Source organism: Lissotriton helveticus, chromosome 2_1 (assembly GCF_964261635.1).
Source record: "Lissotriton helveticus chromosome 2_1, aLisHel1.1, whole genome shotgun sequence".
Classification (NCBI taxonomy): domain Eukaryota; kingdom Metazoa; phylum Chordata; class Amphibia; order Caudata; family Salamandridae; genus Lissotriton; species Lissotriton helveticus.
The window spans coordinates 1,226,500,395-1,226,520,879 of record NC_136059.1 but is presented as its reverse complement, the minus strand read 5'-3'; the positions used below and the strand labels follow the sequence as shown (position 1 = coordinate 1,226,520,879).

General features: G+C 43.9%; 1 protein-coding gene across 1 annotated transcript in view; it reads right to left on the bottom strand.

Moving 5' to 3' along the window:
* Nucleotides 1–20,485, bottom strand: part of HERC3 (HECT and RLD domain containing E3 ubiquitin protein ligase 3) — a 604,132-nt gene that overhangs the window by 36,067 nt on the left and 547,580 nt on the right. The window contains exons 23-24 of the mRNA XM_078676105.1: nucleotides 15,228–15,310; nucleotides 7,361–7,544 (exon numbers count right to left, since the gene is read on the bottom strand). Of these exons, the coding sequence (XP_078532231.1) occupies nucleotides 7,361–7,544; nucleotides 15,228–15,310 (267 nt within the window). The remainder of the gene's footprint in view (nucleotides 1–7,360; nucleotides 7,545–15,227; nucleotides 15,311–20,485) is intronic.

Here is a 20,485-nt window from a genome sequence, read left to right as displayed (position 1 = left end):
CCCATTCGACTAAGCGGGAGGGTGCAGATTCTTCGTTTTCCGCAAAGTAATTAGTAATAGCAGTACCTAGTGTGTTTCGTAAAACCCCGTCCTCCAGAGTATGTGGCCATAGCTGCCAAGTTGGGACAGGAGTGAGAACCCTCTCTCATTCAAGTATTATTTCAAGCGGTTTATGGTCAGACAATGTTTTCCCGAGGTACGTAGACTCAACAATCTGGGACAACAGGTCTGTAGGTCTAAAATATAGCGTGCTTTAGCGCTCAAATTTGTATCGCTTTTACAAAAAAAAAAAACATCAGCAAGCTCTCCTTTCCTCTTTTCCTTTGAGAGGGTTGTAGCCTTTAGTGCCACAAGTGTGACACTTGGAGGAGACCCAGATGATGAAGCATGTCACCATTGGTGAGTGATGAGAATCTGTACTTTTATAGGACTTTTCCTTCTGTAGCCTGTTATAGGTATATAGGTTAATGGTTACTGTTTTTAGGTCTTTTGTGGTTCTAACAGTCTGCTTAGACCCGTGGATATTGTTTTATGTATTTAAAAGTACATAACGCCCTGCTGTATCTATCCGTTGTTCCATTAACACAAAGGGAAACCCATTCCGAAACCAAACAAGTGACCTTCTGGCGAAGGCGGAGTAAGAGGTGTTAACAATTTGTCCTTTCCATTGTTTGCGCATTTTGCTGACTTCTGAATTAGTTAAATGTGTTTCGTGAATAAGAGCTAGTTGGAATTTTTGCCTATTCAGCTGGGCATAAAGTCTGTGACGTTTGTGGGCTGATCCCATTCCCCGCACATTCCTGTCAGTATTTTGAATTTGCCTAACACGGCCATACAGCATCAAACCAATACAAAGGAGTGCCCTAGGGAAATTTGAGGAATACAATACATTGCGTGGCATAGGGTGGACCAGGAACCAAGAATCCCTCCATGAAATATAACATCCAATACTAGGGCCAACAATCAACTTCTGCTGGTCCAAACCTATGCCGAAATTTACTAATTCCAAACGGTCATACAATGCAGTAACTGCAGGGGGGGTGGGGTGGGTCCTATACCGTGCATGCCCTAACAATTACATTCAGAGCTACACTCATGGTGGGACCCTATAGTATGTTATACTAAACAGAAACCTGGGGAGAAAAAACCCCCAAAAGGTTAGGAGTACATTAATAACGTCGTACTTCCCATCATCGGGTCAAGAAAAGGCCATAATCTCGGTAGATCCACAGGGATCGATATGCAACTTCAGCAAAATAAGTCCTTTACAATTGGCGGGGTAATCGAAGGAAACAAGATATCATTGCTCTCAGAGTCCGACTGCATCGTGTTATCAGAATGTTCTGGGGATGTGACTTGTGTGGGGTCACGCATGGAGGCAGCCACCGCCAGCACAGACTACTGTTCCATTAAGGCCTGCTCCGGTGATGGTTTTTTAGTGGACAGTGTTGGTGTTCTCCTTCTGTGATGGGACCCAGGCTTGTTTGTTTGTGTCTAAACTCGTCGTAGTTGTTGATCTATTTGGTCCAGAGCCTGGGAGGGTAGAGTGGATTCAAGCCAAGCATTTGGTGTCTCAGGGCAATAAAAAAAAGTAGGCTTTCTGATCGTAAATAATCTTCAATCATGCCGGGAACAATAGTGCATATTTCGGATTGAGGGCCTGAAGTTTCCGTTTGAGTGGTTGCTAGGAAGCTCTTTGACGTTGCACTTGCACTGTATAGTCTGGGTAAAGAGAGATCCGGGTATTTTCATACTGAATAAGAGCATTTTCTCTGGCTTTTTGTAGTAAATGGTCACGGTCCCTATAATTAAGGATACAGGCTATAAGTGGTCTGGGTGGCATTCCTGCAGTTCGCCTGCCCATAGGGATTCGATGTGCACGTTCCACACAAAGTATGAGAAAGACCTTCTGGGGCTACATGATCCTTCAGCCATTTTTCAACTAACTGGGTCGTGTTGGGGCCTTCTGAACGTTCCAGCAGCCCAATAATGCGGACATTATTGCGTCTGGCCCGCCCTTCTGCATCTGTCGAGAAGAGTAGTCGCCTGCTTTTGCATTTGTGACAACTGAACAGAGTGTTCCTTATGTTGTGGTACGGGGTCCAGCAGTGTCTGTGCATGATCTTTGACCGTGTCAGAGAGTTTATTATTGCATGCAGGAGGGTAAGGCCAGAGGTAAGAGTGCCAAGTTGTTGCTCGATAGATTGGCGAGAGTTCCTGATTTCAAGGAGAATTTGGTCCAACTTATCAGGAGGGGGTGACATGGCCATCGGTGGGACACAACTTATTAATGATGTTTGAGAGGCCGAGTTGCAATCCCCCTGAAGTGTGTTTCTGTGGCAGGCAAGTCAGGTTGCTCTTCCTTTGTACGTCCCATCACAATGCTTGTGGAGCAATACTAGAGTAAGAAAGGCCGCCCAGTTGCGGTCCTAAGGCAAAAAGGCTGATCCAGTGTTTGCATCAATGAGCCAAGCTAGAGTGGCGGCGTGGTCTTAGAAGGGTGACAAGAGTTGAGCCATATACTGTAACTGGTGTAGTCCGTAGGGGTCATGCAAGACAGGGCCGTGACCTACCTATTTAACTTGTTGCGCCAACCAGCCATCGTAAATAACACACTAGGCTAAGAGAACCTCACTCGTGCTGCGTAGTGAAGTCGGTCTGACCCAGTCTGGAGGGCAGGACCAGCGGAGAGCAGCCAGCTAACGGTCCACCAGTTGCACCATGAACCACAAGGACCCTCAGTTATCCACTCAAACAACTCCTCAGGTATGCACTAAGAGTCCTTCGTAATACCAAGAGGGGGCCACAGCGCCACAACGGGTGATCCAAATAACCCCAGACAATAGTAAAAGTAGTCAGGACTGTGCTTTATTGAGGGACACGTCGCTCAGGCCATTCAGGGCGGGCAAGCAGCCAGCCATGCAGTAGTGGTTCAGAGCCCGAAGGGGCCGAGGCAAGAGAAGCACTCCAACAGTCATTCCAATCCAAGTATGGGGACACAGTCATTAGCGCTATAGCCTGCTGCTGATTAAAGGATGAGGCAGTAGATTATTTGTCTCAGTCTGCCCACTATTCAAGTAGATTACGAGGACCCGGCCTTAACTGCTTCAACAGTGGGGGACAGAGCGGCAGTTAAATTTCAAAGGATTAAGGACCTCCCTTGAGTTTCAGTCACACATACTGCCTCACCTCAGTGCCAGTGAACGAGTATACTCTGTGTGCCGCTGCAATCCGGGAGCAAGGGCCAAGAGAGGACAGACCTGCCCCTCAAGGAGGACACACCAGCAGTATTGGTGCGCAGGCCCCAACGCCCGCAGGGAGGCAGTTAACACACCGCTGCAGGCAAGGCCCAGTGACGCAGCTGACCTGGTGTGTGAATGCACCACCTCACCGGGCTATGTGCAGGCACCTCTGGGGAGTCGGCGGCTCCGGCAAGGTAGGATCAGCAATTGTTTTTCCGCTGTAGGGCCCCGTGTTCAATCAGCGACCCTCGGAGCAGTCCCCAACACAATAGGGAAAGTGCGTCACACTGCAGCACAGGTGTTACGGTAAGGTCCGTCCGGTACAGGGGCACCCACCCCCGCCGCCAGTCAATGGTGCACACATCTCCTGGAAGGTCCAAGGTTCGCAGGGGGCAGACTACATAGTCGCGCAGAGCCGCTCCGTACCGCGATCGTTGAACGGCCTCCGGCTGCCGTCTCCTGTTATGCTGCACCCCTCAGCTTCGCTAGGCCAGGGAGTGCGGTGTCAGGTTTTCAAGGCTTTCCCCGGTGATCGCGGGGCTCCACAGGGTTGGTAGTGCAGTCGATCGATCCCTGCTACCCCACCGTCGTATAGGGGAAAGTTACAGTAGAGTGGCCCCCAGGTTCGTCTGTAAAGACATGATATTCCGTGTTCCAGCCGGGAGCTCTGTTAAGATGTGGCCACCATGCTTGGCGGTTAGCTATGCCCCCCCCAAGCATTTATGGCCTTATAACCTTTCGTTATTGCTAGTAGCTCTCGAGAGCACACCACATACATATTTCCTTTTTTTCCCATTTTGTTTACAGGGGACATTATGTCCATGCACTTCCACCAACTTTTATTTATTTTGGTTGAAAATGTTGTGCTGCAGAAGATGTCAATCCCTGCAGTGTTTACTTTTCGGGCATCCAGAAAGCTCTCCGCTTGCCTAGTCTTCCTCCTTCACAAGAAACTGGCACAAAGAAGATAATGGCATGCCTGCGAGGACAACTAAGCATATTGCTTTTCAAAATATACACAACTATTGTTGCTTCTGTAAATCGCAATAGGCACCAAAATGTTTCTTCTAATCCTACTGCTAAATGGAAAGGGAAACCACTATCAGAGGTCCTGGTCACATTGATCCAGCCAAATGATGTAGGAGGAGGACTGCAACAGCAACTTAACACTGTAATATGTCAGCGTCAAGCTTCTTCAGGGCATTTAACAGCTCCTCCAGTCTCCTGAGACTAAGGCAACTTTCAGCTGGACCAATGTCTAAAGATTAGAGCTCTCATGCAGGAGCATGAGAACTCCAATCTATAGACATTGGTGCAGCTGACAGTTCTCAGAGACAAGATCTCAGGGTAGCCTGCTGTGGGTGGTGGGTGGGGGATTGGAGTGTTATCTGTCTGCCAAGGCAAAGCCAGTTATGTCATAACGAGTTTTATTAAGCGCTCAGCTACTCGGACCGAGTGTCCCGGCGCTGTCAGACCCAACACAACACAACCATCACGGCCGAGGGGAGTTAATTGCAGAACAACCACGTCTTCAGCTCCTTCCTAAAGGACAGAAGGGTCCCACATGTCCTAAGTGACAATGGCAGTGCATTCCAGGCTCGGGGAGCAAGATAACCAAAAGAGCGGCCCCCAATGCGAGCGCGCCTGACTGCCGGGATAGTGGCCAGTGAAAGGGACGCAGAGCGAAGTGCTCTGCATGGAATATAAAGTCCCAACCGCTTCCTTAGATAGCCTGCACCAGAGCCATGAAGTGCCCTAAATGCCAAGGTCAGCGTCTTAAACTCGATGCGTTTCCGTATCGGAAGCCAGTGGAGGGATTTCAGCAGGCCCGCAGCATGGGACCTCCTGCCAAGGCCGAAGATGGCGCGAGCGGCCGAATTCTGCACTACCTGCAGACGTGCGAGAAGATAATCAGGGAGGCCGAGGTAGAGTACATTAGCGTAATCAAGGCTCGAACCCACCAACGCCTGCACTGTACTTTTCCTGTGGGCAATGGGCAAAAAAGGAAGGAATTTCCTGAGCATTCTCAGTATCCTGAAACATTGACCCACAAGGCCCAGGATATGCGGTTTAAGGGACAAATCAGTGTCCATCTTGACTCCCAGGTTCTTTGCCAACCCCGTCTCCACAGAGGGGGGGGTGGATGTCAGCCGGCCACCAGGACTTCCAACAAGGGTCAGGAGGGCACCCAAAAAAAAGGACCTCAGATTTATCTGGGTTGCATTTCAGCTGGTTTATATGAAACCAGCCGAACACAGCACCCAGACAGTTCTTAATCAGCTCTCCATCAAAGACCCTATTCTTGCCACAGGTGAAAAGAAGGTGGGTGTCATCAGCGTAAGACGATCTGGGCACCACACGCCTCGGCCAGCACCGCCAAAGGGGACATATAAATGTTAAAAAGGGTGGGACTTAGAATCGACCCCTGGGGGACTCCAACCTCCAATGGCGGTACTGCGGCCGAAAAAGGCGGGGCCCAGACCGTCTGTTGACGATTCGAGAGAAAAGACTCAAACCATCTGAACACCGTTCCCCCTAACCCAATCTCCAAGAGTCTAGCCAAGAGGCGGTCATGAGGAACGGTGTCAAAGGCCGCCGACAGATCTGAACACCAGCAGAGCCTTTCCTCCCTTATCCTGAACTTCCTTGATCGCTTCCGACACCTCTAGCAGTGCCGTCTCCGTGCTCATGTTAGCACGAAAGCCGGACTGGGTGGAGTGGAGGATGCCAGTTGAAGAAGTTTCCGTTCCCTCCTGCCCTATTGGGAATAATGTGCACCTTACATCTTGCCCTTCGACAAGGCTGGAAAGAATTCAATAAAGCATATTCCCTCTCCCTAAGTAGGGCTGCCAAAGAGGCCATAACAGCAAAACTAAACAGTTAAAGGAAAGTGTTTGTTAGTTACTCAAAAGGCAAAAGCTTTCATACAAAACAGAAACTCCCTAAAAGATAAGCAGTTGAAGTGATGTGAACGTTATGATCAAAAACTTCAAAGACACTAACATTCTCTATTTTAGTGAGGTATGTCGAATTCTCCCCCAAGACTCTGCTCACAATGTCACTTTGCACAAATGATATCACTGATATCACATATATCATCTTCATTGACATCACTGATAACATCACTGAGACTGCACATCATTGCTCTTATACACATCGGTTACATGATACTGTAAATACAGTCTTGATTCTATATGCACCTTTTGAAAAGACATCTAGATGTTGTTGAAAAGACTAACTGCTCCACTAAAAGCTTACAGAAGCAGTGGCACTGCCTGCTGCGTACCGTTGAAGACTGTACCCAGTAGTCAAAGAAGGAAGTGCTGATGAGCACAGGCCCAAGCCGAAAGCCATGCTCTGCATTAAGCACCTAGCTGGCATAGCACAAGGATGAGCCCAATGGTCACTGAAGAAAAGGGAGTTAATTAAAGAGTGCCAAGCCCAGCGTCCAGAAAGTACTGAGTATATTCAAACACTGAACCTAGAAGGCTCTGCAGGAAGGGCTCCTGCATGCAGAAACTGGATGAAGGCCAGATCCTGCACCAAGACTGTTCTGAACTTCGAGAATGGTCAAGCCTGACTTCTCTGAAAAAGGGGGGCTGAAGTTCCAGCCCTACACCCAGAACACTCCAGAGAGAAGGCCATGCCGGTAGGATTTTGGAAGGGAGGGAGGGGCTGAGCACTGGGCCAAGGCAGAGCTCGACATGCGCAGCTGAAGGCCATGCCCTACACTTGAGGGACACTGGGGTGATGAGCGGCTTTAGTGATGTCACGATAATATCAATGTTAATGTCGCTTGCAATATCATCTGTGTGATTGTGTGTGAGAGAAGAAGCAAATTGTGACTGAGTAGCTCTGGTTTTAGTTTCCCTTCAACTGAAATTAAATATGGAAACACATACATACATCGTGAACTGGCTGAATATTGAGAAGAATGGCATAATAAAGATGTTGACAGACTGGCACTAACTTGCACTAACTTGACTAAATAGCAAAAAATGTATTATTCTGACTTACTGGCACAAATCTATGCCCCACTATTGTGTAACAGAACAGTATGAACCCCAATGTGTTGTCTGTTCCAAATGAACACAGATAGGTAAAGGTCCTTTGCTTACCTCCTCTAGTTCTTGCCAATTGTAGTTGTTGTTCCCCACGACCATAGCTCTCAGTTCGGATGGTTGGAAGAGTTCAAGCACCTTTCCACCACACACCTTCAAGAAACCACTTGAGAATGCTGCAAATGACTCTTCCACCGAGTGATTGAAGACGTAATTCACATAGGCAGCTACAAATTCTTGCCTAAAACATGAAGAGTGCAGTTGTAGAGGAAAATGGTAGTATAAAGGTGCTGACGGAAAGTAAGAAATAAGATACTATCCTTGTCACAGTCCAGAATACCAAGAGTTTGATAATTCACTGCATTAATGTCATTTGGAAATTTCACATTCTTCAAACAGTCTCAGCATCAATTAATTAATCTAGGGATAAACCATTGTACAGGGCATTATGTCTTGATGTGTGATTCACTATATCTGGCAGAAATTTGAAGTGGCTTGTACTGTATTGTGCAGAAAACATTATCGTTGGCATTATGTCCCACAACACTGCACGACTCCATAATGCCTCATGGACTGTGTGAAATAACATACATTTAGCAGCAGGGCTAGAGCTATGGGGGAGGATGTTGGAAGTTGGCTGGCAGTGTCCCGTCAACTATGTTGACCATTGTATCCCCCACTCCTGGCGGTTGGAGTGTTTGTGGGTGAACATTCAAGTTTTTTTATTTATTATTTTGAATGCAAGTCTTTCACTTCCTTCATTCAGGAGCTTATTTATTGGATGAGAGGGATAGCTGTATTTGATGTAAAGCCCTCTAGATCACCAGAAAGAAATTAGTTCTGCTAGCTACAGTTACATTATTTTCTGATTCATCTTTCAGTCTTTCACCTCTATATTCTATACTTTTATGCAAGCTTTTCCTAGGAACTGCACCAACAGCGGTACAAGCTAGGTCTCATGAGAAGTAGCTTCTCATGTAAAACCAAACAGAAAACTGGTGACGGAGGCTAGATAGGCAAAGGGACGAGAAAAACGAGGGTTAACACAGTTTGTTGTTTTCGTGAAACTATTGTGAATGAGGGCCTGAAGCTATGTTGTGAAGCACTTTATATGTTGATACTAGTGCGGTTTAATGGTTTGCTTTACTATGAAATGCAATCATAGCTGTCCCCTTAGACCAGATTGTATGATCCTAAAAAATTCCATCATACCCCCATGCCCCTGTTACTCAATCTGCAAAAGTTATTAACAGTCTTATAAAAATCAGTCAATACATATCCAGGCATTTTAATTTACATCATTCACTGACGGACTCAGTGGAGATGTCCCTCAATTAATGGTCCTGGACTGTAAACTCAGGAGTAGCCCACACTAACCTTACAACTACTCTTTAGGTTACAGTTTTTTTTACCCAGCCTTCCCAGCATGTCACTCTATGCTCCTATCCCTGAAGAGGAGAGTCCTAGCTATGCAGTGCTGAAGAGGTATCCACTGTCCCGTCTTAATTAATATTTACCCGTTTGTCCCCCACCCTTTGACATCTTTATGACCACAAGGCTGTGGTACAGTCCTACGTGGATCACACACATTATTTCTTTTGTATTTAGTTTTCTATTGTACAAAAGGACCTGTACTAGTAAATGGGGGGATCCCTTTATAGATGTCACTGGATGTGAAAGAAGTAACAGTTGTTAAGTGTTTCCTGGTGCTGATTTTACAATAGCCCTCTGGATGTACTGAGCGGGGCACTCACTTACATGGGACATGGGCTAATTCGACTTATACCCCACAGGGCTCTTCCTATTAGTGCTTGACCCATGGGTGTCCATAGTTCATGTTTTGGGCCACTCCGCCGGTATTCTAAACTGGGTTGCCGGATAATATAATAAAACGCTTAAGGAGACCTCTCTACCTTGATTATAGGTTGTTGCGGTCATTTGATCAGTCTTTCTTTCACACAACCCAACATTCATTTTGATAAGTGTATTTGCACTAGTGCAATTGTCACATTATCCATGGGAACCAGAAGGGAATAAAAATATCACAGGGCACTGGGGTCAGAGATCTTCATTGCTTTAATCCTACCAAATCAAAAAAGGTACATACGTGAAGCATTTGTTAAGGTCTGTGCATACGTCTGAAAAAATCTTTTTGGCACGGGCTTCGAAAAAGCTGGCTTTACAAGTGGCAATCTCAACGCTCAAAGCCTGTGATAGTTTTCAAGGGCTGATTAAAATTGCTAACCAATTTCAGGTTCCTGACCTCTATAGGGAACAATGTTAAGTACTTTAGATATCATAATACTTTTCTTCCATCCTACAACTTTCATGCGTAACTCCTTCCCTAAAGTTGGCTGGGGTGGACTGTGTGGGAGTTCAGGTTATTAGGATTGTGTATACTGATAGCTTGTGTTTGCACCCCATGAAGTGGAACTGTTCAGTACAGGAATTCACCGGATATGTTGGGCTAGAGCAAAATAGTAGAGGTAAAGAAAATATGACAAGACTAACACTCCACTTGAGCCATGTAGAGTTGTAATTTCACATGTTGTGCAATCTCCTACCATGTAGTTTTGAGTTTTTAATTTTACAAATAGTTTTTTTTCTTTAACGTTCTTCTTTTGCATTTGAGTATGCATAGAACGATTTCTGATCACGCCTTTGGAACAGACTATGCACAAGGACAGACTACACCTCCGATTTTGATATTTTTTACTCATTTGAAAGTTAATCTGTGTGTGCTGAGCTTATTGGAGGTAAAGATGCAAGTAGTATTGAAGCATTTGGTAAACCATCCAAGCTCTTCAGGGTGGAGGATGGTTGAATGACAACTTACACTACAACAATGAACCAGCCAATTGGTACAGTTAATGTTTTCCCTTTATGGCATCTGTAGTAGTAGGTTGCATGCTATGCAGCGAGTGTAAAGCAGTAACCTTACTCCATTAAAACAGTGACATGCAGAATGTAATGGAAGCAGTAATAAATAATATTGTAAGATGGTTTTGGCAACTTAATTAACGTGTTTGGCATGTATAGTAACACCGTTGATTTGATGAATGTATGGTGTTTCATAAATGAATGAACAGATATCCAAGTAGTTGCTTTGCAGATGCCACCTAATGGAATGTTTCCCAGAACAGTAGTAATAGTTCACAAGGCGTGAATCAATCTTTGCTTGTTTTTAAGGTAAACAAATATAAAACTATCAAGTTAAGGGAGATACGTGAAGCTTTTCTATTTGCATTCACACTTGGATAATTTCTGCTCTCATGTTCAAACTAATTTATTTTCTAACCGCCTCTCCGCATTTTTACAGGTTTTTTAAATGTGAGATATTTTCTAGAATCTAGATGAAGAAGCTTTAGCCTCTGTAATGCCTAGAAGTCTTTTTGTTCTGAACAAACAATTCTACAAATTATGGAGCATTCAAGACTTATTGTTTTTACAGTCAAGAATTTTGTTGAACAATCAAAATACAAGATTTTTTTTTTAAGCACAGTCACCATGGCTTTGGCCTAATATCCTGCGTCCCTGCCTTGGGATACCAACATAACGGAAACAATGCTTACTGTTCCTGACACAGATGGTAGCACAGAAGAAAATGAAGGTGTTAGTACACACTTAGATTTTATACATCAGAATTACTCACAATAGAATATAGTATGTGGAAAATACTGGATTATAGTCCCCAGAAAAGTCAAGGTGGTTCTCTTCTAATTAGTAGAGTGTGCTTATGTACTACCTTTAAGTGTTTCTTTCACTTTAGCATACCAAATCTGAATGCATTCAACAACCACTGGTCAATACCTGCCTTTGAAATTCGATTTCCGAAATATTGCACGGAAATGGAAAGAAGGCGATTTTGTTTCCCGTAAAGTGGACAACTATAACCAATGTGGGACACAGGTAACTGTCTAACACCAAGTGTGTGTTACAATTAATTTGCAAAAGTTTGTGGATTGGTAAAAATATTGGTGCCACAATGGACTGATTGATATGAAAAGGAGACTCCATTTTTGGTAGCTTAGCACTACTATGACAGCTAACATACATGCAAGACTCACTCTACAGAGGACATTGCCTATAGTGGACTAAAGCTGCAGAAATAAGTTTCTGTTGCTAGAAAGCCATCCTTCCATGTGAGTTGTTGGAAAAACAGATGTATAATGGATCAAGCAGTGAGCCCATTAATCTTGTTAGGGCAAAATTTAGATCCCAAGAAGGCACAGGCATGATTTTGGGTAAAATAAATCTTTTCAGCTCTTCCATAGCACCTATATAACTAGATTTCTAAAAATAGATAAGCATTATCTGTTAAGAAGTGACGTAGGCACAAAATGTACTTGTACGGAGGTATAAGCCATGGCTGATTTTGCAAATCTTGAAAGACAGTGAGAAATGTCATGAAGAGAAGCATTAAGCAGGTGCAGATGAAGGTGAAGAGAAGTGCTACAAGCCTTGTAGTTAGGCAACATGATTCCTTTGTGAAGAGACATACAGTTTGGAAGTTAGAGGGAAACAATACTCCAAAATTTCAGATGCTAAACTGCTGAATTTAGAGATTGCCGATTGGAATGTAGATTCAAACAATGCTTCTGACTACGCTCAGTTGATGGGGTATCTCGGATACAAGATGAATCAAGATTTCCAGTATGAACAAGAACCATAGCTGTAGTGCTATGTGGGACAAATGAGTATAGCTGTAATGGGTACCGGCACATTTTGCAAACTACATATGGTATCAATGGCAACTGGGCAAGAGTCTATACAAAGGTCCCTGATCAATCTCTATTCAAGGAGCATATCCTAATGAATGGAGATGAGGTTACTAGGGGCGTGATTTAGCATTTTATGCCACATGCAGCAATCAGATTGATGTGAGGTATCCCCAGCCTTGGAAGTAGCATTTTCCAATGCAAGTGTTGATTTCCCTGTTCTCTGTCTCCTAGTGATTTCTTACAATTTGCTCCAAGTTGTCATGCCTGGCATGTTTACTCCCCAACCTCAGCATGTCCATCAGTGAAGCCTGCATATCTTCAGAGAACCCAGTAGAGCTCCATCCAAGCATGCCGACGATGACAAGGGTCATTACAAAGGCCAACAAGGGAGTTCCAATGCATAGTAAATGTACTGTCCAGCACTGGTACAGTGCACAGAGTCCTAAAGCCAGCAAAATCAGGCAGGCAAAAATAGGGTAATTTCTCACAGTATGCTTTCGGGGTCAGCTGCATAAGAAGGTCAGCACAGTTTGAACAACTATAATTAATCTACACTCCAAAAACACCAATTTTAGGAAATTTCCACTTCAGATGTACAAATGTAGTTTCAGATTTACCTTTACTGAGTATTCATTGCTCCAGCGCCTGTTAATTTTGTGAAGGATGTAAGTGCAATCCAGCATGCTGAACTGAGTTAGTTTAAATCAAACATTGCAAGTAACTCTCTTGGCTTTTATGTCCTCACTACAATCTGATTGTCACTTCTTTTTGGCATCCAGTGGTTTTATTTCTTCCAAATCTCCTCAGTTTATTTATAGGAACATAACACATTAACATATTTAACCATACTAACAAATAGAATAGCTATCTGGTCTCATAAAAAAGGTGAAAAGATGTTTAGTATAACTCTCAACCAAAACTTAAGGCATATCAAATGTATACATGGAACATTTGTTCATCTACAGTACACACTGATCAATCAATATCCTTAAGACCGTAAGGGTGAAGAATTTAAAAGAAAAGCAAACCCAACATGTAGAAATTAGATAACCATTAGTAAATGATAAATCACTGAACATTCAGGCATTTGGCTATACTTTCTTAAATCCTCAAGAGTAGGCAAATTTATTGTAATGCTATCAATTCCCTGGCCCTCCAACCTCTATCCCCCCAAATAACTTCAAAACCCTTAAACAATATCCAAACAACTTTACCCAAAAAAGTAGGCCTTTTGCTGGCCAGTTAACACCCTGAATTATCTTCCCACTCACAAACTGGACTATCTGGCAAGATACTTATCAGAAGGAAAATTACAAGGCAGTACTCTCATTTTTCTCCACTCTCAGTGACCCCCCCCCCACCATGACGGAAGATAACAGATAGTGCAAATTAAATATGGCTATAATCTAAAGACTACCCATACATAGTCCCAAGCTTTCTCCAACTAAACCCTGGTGAACATCAATTAAGTAATTGCTGTGAAACTACTTTTTCAATAAGGTTAAATATTGTTTGAAGTTTCTTTCTATCACTTTTGTATTCATCCCTAGGCTCCTTTTGTGAGTATTACTGACACGCTCTGAAATATACACACAACAAGATGATGGACGGAGTGCTGAAACTTTTCAAATACTCACCCTCAGTCAAGAAAACATGGGGAGGAGAGTCAAGATTGATTTGCACATGCCTGGGTCTAAACTGGAATCGCGTGGAGTGCAAAGAAACAATGGATTTAACCCAGATCTGTGACTGGAGGTGAATGTTTGATTTGTTCAGCATTCAAACCATCATCTGTTCTTTTTGCACATTCTGAAATATTGCACATATATGCCTCTGTCCTTTCCTGCAGCCAACATTATACGCCTTCCTTTACTAGAAAGTATGGAAACATTGCTAAAATCTGTTGCATAGATGTTTTGTATAGCGTTTGTCACCCTAAGAGGGAAGGGAATGCCCAGACGTGGGTACTGTGCTGGCCAAGCCACCAGATTCAAGCTAGCCTGGCTGATGAGGGATGATACCCTGAAACCGGTCCCAAGATGCTTCTTTCTGGTCCAGGGAGTCATGGGATTGCAGATCAGGCTTGATTGTTCCCATCGGGAGCAGGGTCAAGACTGATTTGCATATGGCTGGGTCTAAATTGGAATGGCGTGGCAGCCAAAAAAACAATGGATTTAAGCCAGATTTGCGACCTAAGGGTGAATGTTTGATTTGTTCAGCATTCCGTCCATCATCTGTTCCTTTTGCACATTCTGAAATATTGCACATATATGCCTCTGTCCTTTCCTGCAGCCAACATTATACGCCTTCCTTTACTAGAAAGTATGGAAACATTGCTAAAATCTGTTGCATAGATGTTTTGTATTCTCTCGGAGCACACTGTCCAGTATTATACCCCTTGTCCTAAGACAGTCTGAGGTTACCGGGCTCTAACTTTAACAATAGGGGTTGTTTACCATTGGTGCACTGGGGCACAATACTATTGGACCAAAAAATGGTGAACAAACCACCTTTCTTCCAGAGAGATGGCTTTTTGATGAGAAAAAGCTTCCATCTCCCTTCGCTGAATCTTATGAGGTTTCACAGCGAGTGGGAATTTGTTGGTGGAAGGGAGTAACCAGTAGTTGCTTGCATCCTTCCTGTGCCAAATTTGGGTACTTCATTTTCAATGACCCTCTGTATCTAGATATGGCCTCCACTCTTTTTCATCACTCTTAAGTAACCTGGTCATAGCATAAGAGGGGCTTTACTCGCTACTGCCCATGCATTCAAAGTTACCCTTTCCACTGCCCTTCGAGCAAATTAATCTTTACAACATAGTTTAAGCATAGTAACTGTTTCTTTAGCTCATGTATTGGTATTCCCTGTTCATTCTTTCATACCCTACCAATTTGTGTAGACTCTGACGTGTATGAATCTTCATCATAGTGCTGGAGCCAAGCTCCTGCACTACAGATAGGAACACTGGTCACAGCATGGGTCAGAATTGGTAATAAAGTAAGTAAGGTGGATAGAGTGGCAGTAGAACGGAGAGCATCAGGAACTGGCTTGAGATAAAAACTATGTTATACAAACAACAAAGCTAAGGACCACTCAACTAAAGCCAAAAATATTTTCCGTGGAACTTTACCCACTAGACATATTTGAAGGGAATGAGCAGTACTTTTTAAAGCCCACAATTAATTTTGCCATATGCTTCTTACCTGTTGTTCTTTGTCACAGTGATTTTGTCTCCCTCGGGCACAAGCATCTTCATTTCAGTCACTCCATAATTCACCCTGCAAATCTGAACCACAAGAAAACAGAAAAAACACTTTAAAGATTCTAACACACTGTCCCTTCTTTTACATAAAGTTTACTTCCTATGGCAATTTCTGACATAACCGGGATACTTTACATTAAGTCACCACCAATCAACTTCAGCTACAGTAATACTCCTTTTTAAGATCCAAGCTAAAAGTTACATCAACTGTAATTATGTACTGGACGATGTGAATCCTAGTGCTAAAGACACCACTGGTGTTGGACAACTCAGTGTCCGAAAAGTTCCTGAAACAGTTTTTGAAAATAATTCTGAGGAAAGAAAAGTATGCGCATGTTTAGGAGCTCTAAGAAATATTTTGCAACCATAGAATGCAAGAAATAGAAGCACGTTGGTAGATTACTGGGGTGGGTGCTAGGTGAAAGGAAAGTTGAGATCAAGCTTTCAAACCTTTATATTTGTCTTTGCGTGGAGAAGCGTGGCTCAGTGGTTAGAGGCGGCAGACCCGGAAGCTGAGATCGACCGTGGACCAGGGTTCGATTCCCCGCGTCGGCGGGTCTCGGGCTCAAAAATTCAACGGTCTCAACAATTCTTGCTCCGGTGCCTACTCGAATCACGGGGTCACACTCTGCAACTCTGGGCAATAGCTTGCTTAATCTCCACTACGGCCCCTCGCGGCAGGATGCCTGGCTTTCACCTTGTGGACACCCTGCCGGGGTTTCTCACAGGGGAATACCAGGACGGGTTCCCTAAGCAAGCCCCAGGATGCCCTTTGGGTGACAGGTTTGCGCTATATAAATACACCTACATTTACATTTACATTTACATATGAAAACATTCTGCAGTGCACTGTCAGTGATAGGCAGTAAGTCCAAAAGGTCATGATGCAGGGGGCTGAAAACAATGAGTAAGTTGAAGATCTTACTAGAGGACACACACACCTCCTCCTCCATGATACTATCAAAACATACATTGTCAGCTTCTTAAAGGGCATATCTTAATTTGCAAATGAACTCACTAGACTGACCCTAAGGCCAATTTGTCTAAGGTTTTATGATCACCTCTAAAATGAACATTATGCCTGAGCAACTTTACCTCTTTCGATTGACAGTCCTTCTGATCCTACCAGGAAATAATCACAATACTTAACTTGCTATTAAAGCTTTTAGTGTCATATTAAAAGCAAATGTATATTGGAATTTACTCAGTGACTCACATCTAGGGACTTTACATTAACAGGCTGCCAACATTCTCTATATTGATGAGGAAGTCTACCTACGATTGCCTAGATCCATAAGATATTGTTGTCTAGGGCAAAGGCAGGAAGCTGCTGCAAGGGAAAAGGTTCTTACATTTCTCACTTTTCATTAATCGGTCACTAACTGAAACAGATTTCTCTAATGTACATTACACAGCTGAGAAGGTGAATGCAATCTTAGCTAGATTAAAGAAGGGAAAAATGAGGCATGTCCGATTGAGTTCTATAAATCACAACAATCATAGTGGATGATCTAGATTCCTTCCGAGGCCTGCACAGGATTGAGGTCAAAGCAGAAGTGTTAGGAATGCAGAATGAAACAGTCTGGTGGTATTACATAGTTACTAACCGTTTTTGAGGCGAATAAGGTAGGAAATAAAGTATGGGGTCAAAAATGTGGCATTCAGCTTGAGAGACAATATTATGTGCAAAGAGATGAACAAATATAGTGTCTCACATGGATCCTTCATTTCTCTAATAAAACCAACAGAGCATGGTCACACAATAAAAGCCACATTTAGCCATTGATGGATGAAGAAGCTTCAAAGTGCCTGGGGTGTAGGCAATGCCTTTGCTTTCCAAGCTGCAGTTCACCCACCAAATTTTGACTGTTCAGCTGTGTTGGGTAGGATGATTTACCAAATCTTCTGCAGCTGACTTTGTGGTACAACCAGGTTTACTATGTCCTAGTGGCATGGCAGAGCATTTTCTTTCCCAGTTACTTAGATGTCCTGTCAGAATCCCTTTCAGAGGGTCACAGGGAAAGCAGGAGTTACACGGTACAACTGTGAAGGTTGTGGCCTTTTATTTCTAATGGCCCAGCGCAGACCTACTATGGGTCTTGAGTAACTGGGCCAAGTACTACCTCTTATGGACTTGACTCTCCGTGGTGAGTGGGTTGAGCAGTCCAAGGCTTCATAGGGGGGATGGAGATTGGGAGGTGGGAAACACATAGAAAGTACAAGTCGTACAAAATCCACAAGAGCAAGTTCCTCCAAGGTACCATGGCCTGGCAATCAGACTTGCCCAGTCTTGTGAAGGGCTGAGGTTTAGCTGACCTGGACGTGCATCAGCGGCCCAGCAGTGAGAAGAAGTCTGGAAGGTGTGGCAAGTTGGCAAGCGTCCATTCTGCTCTTCCAGTCATTTGGTAGGTTTTCCTGAGTCTGGTCTCAGGTGTTCCTGGGTTCAGGTGATAGAATCGGTGTTCTTTGCTTCGGATTACAATCTGCTATGCTGCTCTAGTGCAAGCTACTTAAGGGAGATAGCCCTCTTTTTTACTGCACCCCCCTTACTCCTGGCAGGGGTTACAAAAAAGACATTCACAGTGACAACTTTTTTGGGGTGACCGCCCTCTTTCTAGAATCAGCGCTGTACCAGAACAACGCCCCTTATCTTCACTATGACCCCCACCTGGCATAAAGGAGTTTCTGTAAAAACAACAATTGATGGACAGAATGCAGAACAATGTCATACGTTCACCCCAGTACAGGGATCTGAGCCTAAATCCATCATTTTTTGCTCCCCATGCCATTCCAGATTGAACCCAGCCATATGCTATTCATTCCTGACCCTGCACTCAATGGCAGCAGTCCAGCCCGAACAGCCAGGTCAGGTCCTCCCTGGACGGGAAACAAGCATCCTTGGACCGGTTTCGGGGCTTCACCCCTCATCAGCAAGGATAGCTTGACTAACGAGTTACTTACCTTCTGTAACGATGTATCTGGTAGAGACATAGTCTGGCCGCAGATTCCTTAACTTAGAATATCCCCAGGCGTCAGACTGGATCCGGAAAATTTTCCGCAGCAGCACCTCCTTGCTCCACCTTGACGTCGTACACGGATATCACGTCAGCGGAGCCATATATGCCCCTCCCGGCGCACTGACGTTGGAGCTATCAACAAAAAACTTTGAGAATATGGGAACAGTGTGCAAAAATGATGGAAAAATAAAAGAAATTGACAAGTGAGACAGAGCAGAGCTCTGAAAAGCCACCCCGTAAGAGCGAAGGTGCAATCAACGATAAAGGAAGACAAGGATGCGGAAAACAGCCTGGCAGAGAACAGAAGTCCGCATCCAGAAAGTAAAAACATGAAGGAGAACAAGTTCCGGAACACAAAAGTAAGGAAAGCTCACCACAAGACGTCACAAGAAAGAAACGTCGCAACCCCACTTAAAGACCCATAAATGTGCAGAGCCAATAGATCTGAAGAAAAAGGCCGCAGGGGTGGCCCAGACCACAAGGCAATGTAGATGGGGAGAACGGGATGAAGGGAAAAACCGTGAAAAGATTCCACACCCTACAATCCAGGCCGAAGATTGGAAGGAACACATGAACCATTAACATACCGCCTAATCATAGCGGGATAGAACAGAGAAAAAGAATGAAGCAGTCTGTGTTGAATTGAGAGAATATCACCTTGCAAAAGGCAAAGCCACCTTAAGGGAGGCAAGTATAGAAAGCCCAACCTGAAAAGGTCCTCGCAGAACGGGGAGGACGGGCGGGCATTAAGGAATCTGGCGCTAGACTATGTCTCTACCAGATACATCCTTACCGAAAGTAAGTAACTCGTTCATCTGATAGAGACGTCTAGCCGCAGATTCCTTAACTTAGAATAGTTACCAAAGCCATACACAAAGAGGAGGCAGGTCTGTGACTGAACCTCATCAAGTACCTGAAAGAACTTTGTCGACCATAAGGTGACTTAACAGCACCGTCAACCTTGGGGTCGAACCTTTGCAGGACATTAATGATAGCGCAGTGAACCACCAGACTATGAAGCTCTAAGAGAGCGGAAAGCAATGGGAGGCAAAGGCACTAAAAGCCGTCAAGTACAGCATGAAAAACCCCTTTTATGTATACCGGGTTGAGAGAAGGAAAGAATCTTGGTGCCATATTCTCTGCCTTAAGTTACGGCGCCCAACCTAATGCACAGGTTGGCTATAGTGCCTGGTTAGTGTTCATGGCTGGTTAGCCATCTCTATGTTCGTTCCATACAGCCGTTTGGCTGATTCTCTTGTTTTATTTTTCAGTCCTCTGACTGTGTGCTTAGCCCAAAGGACACCCCTTCTGGGGGATAGCCTTACCCTATGTGGGGTATTTGCTGGCGTTAGGTTCTGCCTTTGCCTTTGTACGCTCCTATGGAGTCTCTAAGCAGATGTCCTGCTTGGAGTCACTTGTCTCTTCCTACAGAGTTCTCATACACCTTGCTCTATTGCACGTTCGGTTGGTTTGTCTGTAGGGCATCGGAATCTGGCATAGGCAAAGGAGAAACAGTACACCAAAATTAATAAATACAAGAGAAGATGGAGGTGTACTAGATAAAGTAACACTTTATCTAGTACACCTCCATCTTCTCTTCTATGGTGTCTTTCTTATTACTTTTAGTGTACTGTTTCTCCTTTCCCATTATCACCACCCCCAATCTTCTCTCTTTAATCCTTTAATCCTCATCGCTATTAGCTTAAACATTAAGTATTACAGAATATACATTATTAGTGTAGCAGTTTGATTGGGGTATATCCCCCTCGATATGAGAATATTACATGGTGATGTTTTGACTTAAGGATGTTCGCCCTATAGACACTGATATGGTCCTTCTTTTTCTCCTTTCTCCTTCCCCAGGTTCATATGTTTTATATTGTGTATATATATGTGTGTATATGCATGTTTATCGATGTATGTTTATTTATACATGTATGGTCACGTTGGATGGATACTTTATCCAATTATTAACAAAATGTGTTGACTATCTTGATGGTTCGTTTTAAGTATGTGGTGGGATAGATGAGATCACCGCCAATCGGTGCCATATGGTATCAGAGAACGTGCTTTTTAAATTTTTTATTAAAATTTGCAGAAGGAAATACAAATACAAATGTAGTAATAAATCTGAATAATATAATGGTAAATGGGAGAAAATATAAATGAGAAGAGAGCGCAC